Below are 6,975 nucleotides of genomic sequence, written 5' to 3' on the forward strand. Positions count from 1 at the left end.
TACTGGTTTTTTCTTCGGCAGGATTACAGAGGGAGCCCTGCACTTTTCCAGTTCATTGACAGGTAACAAGAGTGGGCTGTTCAAGTGAGCGTGCTCATGCACAGTTACGCAGAGACACGTGTGTTGTGTGTGCCCAAATGATATCTTGCTTACTTTCCTGTACTCGGCTGCTCCTTATTCATAAGGGAACGAAGGCCTATGACAACATGTTCGTAGATTTGTGAGAAGTTGAAACATTGTTTTCAGAGCGAGTTTTTGTCTTTATAGTTTGTTTAGACATTTGTACGTGTGGTGCCTGTGGCTGTCTGTTACCTAATTCAAACCTCTCTGCACTGAGAATCAACGTAGGAAGAACTTAGCATCGCCTAGCTGAATCTTAGTATTTACCTAGCAGCAACCTAGAAACAACTTTTGTCACCTAGCTAGGTCGTAGACACGACCTAGAAGCAACCAGACTATAGTCTTCAGAGTTGCATAGTTTCGCTGTCTCAACCCTTGCACGGCTCAGCGCAAGCTACGCCAATTTTTTTCACTCTCTCTGGGCATGCAGAGATCCCTAAAGATATAATAAAGTAGATAGTTTATGGATAATCAGTTTTTGATGAGAATTATGCTGTAATGTGCAGTGGCATGGGAAGCTAGAGCACATCTTTTGTTTGGGGACCACTTGTTTTTAACTCTGGTGTCTCTGGGAACTGAACAATTTTTCTTCTCAATTGTATTTGGTGGCATTTTGTAATCTTGAAAGGAGGCAAGTGTGATTGTTTTCTGGACAAACACAGCTACCAGATTTTTTTTAATTCAGTATTGCGATCACTGATTGTTGATGCTCAATGACTTACCAAGTTAGTTGTTGCTTTATTTGCACGGTGACATTGCTGACTATGCAACTAATTACTCTCACACAAAGCATATTGAAAGTGGCAAAAGTAATTGAAAAATTGGAGCATTATGATATGCATTGAAATATAGGTGCAGTATTTGTTACTTATTATTACATCTCCACATAGGTTTGCCGCTCTGCACAAGCACACTGTACAAATATGCACCCAAATGTGCACAAAACTTCGAAAGGAGCATACAGTCGCCGACCGTTTATTCGGACTCAACAGGAACCGCCAAAACCTCCGAATAATCGGGAGTCCGAAAAAACGGATTCACTCGAAAAAAAGCACTTTTATAGGCCCTATCGCCCGAAACAACGGTCATGTCTGCACACACGCACGCTTCCGAGATGGTTTGCTTGGAAATAGCAAATTCAGACTTTAAACTGAGGTAGGCCGCCTTGTACCTGGCGAATTATATGCGCTTTCTTCGTCATCGTGAGCGTCTTGTAGCTCCCACGTTGGCCGCGCTTCTTCACTCCCGACGGCCCAGCAATGGGTGGCGTTGTAGCCATTTCAGCACGCCATAGAACACGCAAGAGAGCGAGAACACAGACAACAAGACGAATCAGGCCTAGCCGCAAAAGCAGCTGACTGACACTGCTGACAAAAGTCACAGCGAACAGACTCTGTAGGTGGCTTGGCTTGGCCGCTCGACTGGCTAAAAAAAAGCGTCGCCAAACATAGCCTCCGAGATTGGCATTGGCGATTTCTGCATGCATTTTGACACTGGCCAGACATTCATCCATAGCTAGTGCAGCATATCAGTGCTGGCAACCTAGCAAACTTATTGTTAACGACGCTCTCAGCGTGTAATGGGGTACGGCGACGCATCAGGTTAGTCAAACGGAGTCTGAATAACTAAATGGTGCACAGTGGGGCATCCGAATTTTGGGTCGTGAGTTTACATTAGGATCAATGGGGAGTGTGGCAGTGCCATGAAGATGTCCGAATAAACAAGCATGTCCGAATTTTCGGCGTCCGAATAAACGGTCGGCGACTGTATATGCTTTGGCATGTTGTTAATCTTTACTCCTTACAGTAACCTTTTTGGCACACAAGAAGACTCGGGAGATTCTGGAATCTTTCAACAGAGTAATCGAAACAGATAACACTGTAAGGTCAATTGAGCCCACCCTTGCATTAACTGAGAACTTGTGTGGCCAGCTGTTGTGCAACACTTTTTTCGTTGCTGTGTCTATAAGAGAAAACAATGTCAGGAAACTTCCTCATTTGGCACCTTCACAGCACCGTTCATGTTTTTAGTACGAAAGCTCCAGCATTTTTGGATGTGGTGACCGTGACGGGGCCGTTCAGCAAAACAAAGAAGGGCCGTCATGTTTTATTTCTGAATTGAGAAGCTTAAAAATAATGCCTAGGCATCATATTTCCAAGAGGGCCTGCTCCATCATCTGTACCTTCATGGTGCGAGTTCCTTGGTTGGGGACGTGCTGGGGGAAGCAAGGTGGGAGGCTGAAGGAAGTGAATGTGAGGCATTTATTTGTATAGCTACAAGGTATTTTGAGCCCTTATTTACACCGGCAAGCTAAGTTAGCTAGTGCACCTCAAGTGAAATTGCTGCGTGCATCTGCACTTTAAGCAAACGCATGTACTAAATCACTATTGGAGCATCTATACATTGTTCTCAGGGTATACTACATGTATAAGAATAGACTTGTGCATTACTCTCAGAATACACTCTCCAGCAAGTGACATGTTTCAAAACCTTGAGCTTCTCAATATTCCTTAGTGAACAAATGAAATGGGGGTGGTCATAACAGCCCGATCATATCGTCATCGAGGGCACACTTCAACAACGATGCCGACACTTTGAACGCCTGCCGAACCACACGACAGTAAGTGCTGCAGCTCAGAACACTGCCGTATGTGAAAGTTCCCTGCAACAAATGATTAGGGAAATACAGCGTGAGGAACTTCGCGCCCTCTGCGTTCCCCCTACCCAGCACCTCCACCAGTGTCACGACATCAAAACAGAGGTCTTACCGCAGAGATTGAGACACCAGAAGCAGGTCGGTTCTTTTAATAGAACGCGCAAGAGAGTTCTTCTTTTTCATCCATTTCATTGTCCTTCATGGCACATGCATAACTGCCATTGTATTTTTTTTTTTTGACAAGCACGTGACAATATAGACCATACATGTTGAAAATCTCTGTCTTCGAGTGACCGAAGATCTAGAAATGACCTTTCAGGGACAACAATACCTCATACAAATGTGTACGCTAGCCTTCAAAGGAAATGAGGCCAGTAAGCTCCTCTAGCAATGACTGAAGAAACGGCAATAGAAGTGCACCTTAACGATGCCTGTCTTTAAAATATCCAACAAATTATTTTCACAGCACTTAATAATTGGTGTCCAATATTTTGCTGGACAAGTTGGTTGAGGGTGATAAAATAAAAGCAGAGTCTAAATAAGGGACATGGAAAACACGAATACAGGACTTGCATTCCTTTGTTTTTTGTGCCCCGTATCTTTTGCACTCTGCTTTACTTTTATGACTTGCTATTGTTGATACTCTCTTACATGAATTCGCCGATTTGAATTCGCCTCCACCTCTTTCTACAATCCTTGTGGTGGACTTTGCATAAATATAATACAAAAATATTTTAATGCTGTGGCCTCAATGCGTGCAAACCCCAATGACTATGTCATATCTGGATGACATGTAGCCTCGAAAGAACAAATCGGTCATTTGCAGAGCTTGTAGCTTGCAAAAGAGTCATGCTATACAGTGGGAATGCTGCTCTTGTTAATTTGCTGCTGTTTTTTCACAGGAATACTGTTTCAATAACGCTGGCATCAACCTTCCAGTTAAAGTGTCAATGCTGAAGCCACAGCAGATACAGAATTAAGCAACTTGGTTTTTCTGTATGCTGTGCTTATGTCAATTGGGTTCCAAACTTCCACTAACTCCAGCATGACTGTGCGCTAGAAACATCCTTTCATCTCTGCTTGCCAAAGGCAATGAGTGCACGGTACACCTATCTGGCTAAAAGGAAGGCACGTGGCTCATAATGTGAGAAACTTGTTCGCGTGTTGTTCTGTGGTACTAAGTGTTTACCATAAAATGCCTGTCTGTTTTATTAAAGTGAAAGGCTGGGCTCATAAGTAAGAAGTCTTGCATGCAGCATTAATAGCATAAATTGTGCCAAAAGTTAAATGTGATGCTTGGCACATTCCACGGGTGATAGTTTAAGTTAAGCAAAGCTTAATGAAAAAAAAAAGCATGAACTCAAGTGAGTTAATTGCAGCAAAAGCATCCTAAAATAGTAATAAAGGGTATCAAAAGTATAGTCCAAAGGGTATCAAAAGAGAATTAAAGTAAATCAAATGGAATAAATGAAAAATAAAGGTGACCTAAACAAAATAAATGATAGATAAAGGTGAATTGAATGTGAATAACATGCAAACTAAGGTTAGTTAATCTTGTATCAGATTTGAATAGTGAGTAGAGCATTGCAGGAGTTTAAACTTTAAAGTAAATTAAAAGTGAACAAAATATTGCAAATTCAAAGCTAATCTACTTCTTTTCTCCAGAGATCTTGAAAAAAAACAAAAAAAAAACCTGTTTTCTAGATCCGTCCAAAGCAGTACCTAGTTGCCCTACAAGCACTTTCGGACTTCTTCTTTTCTCGAATAACTCACAAAACTCTAGTAACATTGTGCAAAGCCTGCCTTCATGTTCATAGTATGATTTCCATTTGTCAGGAGAATACACATTCCTTGGCAATATTGCAGCTGGCATATATATATATATATATATATATATATATATATATATATATATATATATATATATATATATATATATATATATATATATATATATATATATATGAGATTTAACAGACAATAATGCCAAGGAAAGTATAGGGGAAATATTAGACCGAATCGTAATGTAAATATGAAGAAAAGTGGGTGAAAAGATAACTTGCCGTGGGCAGGATCCGAACCTGCGACCTTCGAATGACGCGTGCGATGCTCTACCACTGAGCTACCATGACAGCTATCCCCCCCAGCCACTTTAAAGGGTTTATATATGAATTAAACGTGGGACTTTAAAGGGTTTATATATGAATTAAACGTGGGAGTGTCAGTCAGCACCACCAGTAGCCATGGCGGCGAGTGTGGCACATTCTTTTGAGCCTGTTTGGCGTCACGTAGCACGTGAACTTGTTACGAGTGGGCAGCTGACCAATAGTACCTCGTATACAACCTAAAGGCACAAAGTCTGCCAGTACGAGACCCTTGTTAACGAATAAGGAAAGAAGTGTATACCTAAGACAACAGCAAGTTATCTTTTCACCCACTTTTCTTCATATTTACATTACAACTCGGTCTAATATTTCCCCTATACTTTCCTTGGCATTATTTGGTGTTAGATCTCATTAATATTGTGTAAAAACACGGAAAAATGAGCCCTTAGATATACACTTCTTTCATATATATATATATATATATATATATATATATATATATATATATATATATATATATATATATATATTGAAAAAGGGTTTATTGGCGACTGTTGCGATGGTGGTCCTACGATGAAACACGATCGGGAAAGAGCAACGGTCAAGCAGATGCCGGCAATGATCAGCACGAGCCGAGCGAGCGAAGCCCAGGACCCAGTACCCAAGCGGAGGCGATATTGCTTGCCAACGATGCGTTTTCTTCTTCACAATTTTCCCCTGCCGAAAAAGAGCCATCCTGGCGACCTAAGAGTCTGGAGGCAGAGGGCGTTTTCCTCTTCACAATATATGTATATATATATATATATATATATAGGCAAAAGCAATCATGTATGAAACTACACCAACAGCACTGAACTAGCTCGTTTTTTGAAATACAAAGAGTAGATTTCAACATTACAAGCCTGTTCAACAGCAGTACCTACTAGGTGTTCACTTCTTTGGTTGCTGTTGCAGGCAGACCAGACACATGCGGTTACTTCTGAGCATTTGTGCATGTTTTGACTTTGCTGTTTCAGGTATAACCAACTGCTGCATGCTTGATGCCCTGAAGAAACGATACAAGTTGGCATCTACGTTCATCAATAGCACAGTTTGCGTGGGGCAGCCACATCGCAGTGCAGTAGCACATCTTAGTCAACCGCATGACATGAAGAAATTTTATTACTACACGCATGGGCCTGGCCCATTGTATGGTCAGCCCAGGCACGTGCGCATCCTTGGTAACTGTTGGGGATAGTATCATGGTCATTGCTTATACAGGTACGTATCGTGCACCTTGTTAAATACATACTTTCTGGGCATGGTTAGTTATGAGACATATAGCATTCAATTGAAAACAATGTTGATAGCAATCTTGGAAGGTTTCAAAATGCTGGCAGTCTTCAGCAGTAAGCTTGATACCTTCAGCTATAAAATATGCAAGAAAATGTAAGAAGGATACTAATATTAGTTAATTTAATGCCTTAAAAACCTCAATGAGGGGTTTTACACGAGTTACAATACAATACACATAGTTAACAGTTATTAATACACATAGTCAAATAGTGAGCATATATGTGTAGCTAAATGTTAACATAGAATATACATCAGTAATACACAGATGATGTCTCCTGTACATTTACTGAACTGCCCCGCCACGGTGGTCTAGTGGCTAAGGTACTCGGCTGCTGACCCGCAGGTCGCGGGTTCGAATCCCTGCTGTGGCGGCTGCATTTCCGATGGAGGCAGAAATGTTGTAGGCCCGTGTACTCAGATTTGGGTGCGCGTTAAAGAACCCCAGGTGGTCAAAATTTCCGGAGCCCTTCACTACGGCGTCTCTCATAATCAAATGGTGGTTTTGGGACGTTAAACCCCACATATCAATCACATTTACTGAACTGGGCAAGGCTGGATTGGTGCACAATATGCACCTAATGAGTCCACACTTCAATGATCAGTCCATTGGGCTCAGTAGAGCAAATTCGCAGGAAGAACTTCTCACAAACTAAAATAAACAGCTGTAAGAGAAACTCAATGAAACTCGAACTGAAACGAAGCAGTCACCAGCATTTTTTCAGGGTTTTATAATTGTCAAAAATGCTCATCTTTTATTTT

At 41.3% G+C, this 6,975-nt stretch overlaps 1 protein-coding gene across 4 annotated transcripts in view; it reads left to right on the forward strand.

The window, feature by feature from the left end:
* LOC142802847 (uncharacterized) overlaps nucleotides 1–6,480 on the forward strand; it is a 16,091-nt gene extending 9,611 nt beyond the window's left edge. For 3 of the 4 annotated variants that reach the window (XM_075887920.1, XM_075887915.1, XM_075887909.1), the window contains exon 3: nucleotides 5,898–6,480. In XM_075887920.1, the coding sequence (XP_075744035.1) occupies nucleotides 5,898–6,118 (221 nt within the window). In that variant the 3' untranslated portion in view covers nucleotides 6,119–6,480. Of the gene's footprint in view, nucleotides 1–21; nucleotides 4,653–5,897 lie in introns of those variants that run through there. The other variant, XR_012893988.1, reaches the window with a different exon arrangement.
* Nucleotides 6,481–6,975: the final 495 nt, after the last annotated feature.

This window comes from Rhipicephalus microplus, chromosome 1 (assembly GCF_043290135.1).
Source record: "Rhipicephalus microplus isolate Deutch F79 chromosome 1, USDA_Rmic, whole genome shotgun sequence".
NCBI lineage: Eukaryota > Metazoa > Arthropoda > Arachnida > Ixodida > Ixodidae > Rhipicephalus > Rhipicephalus microplus.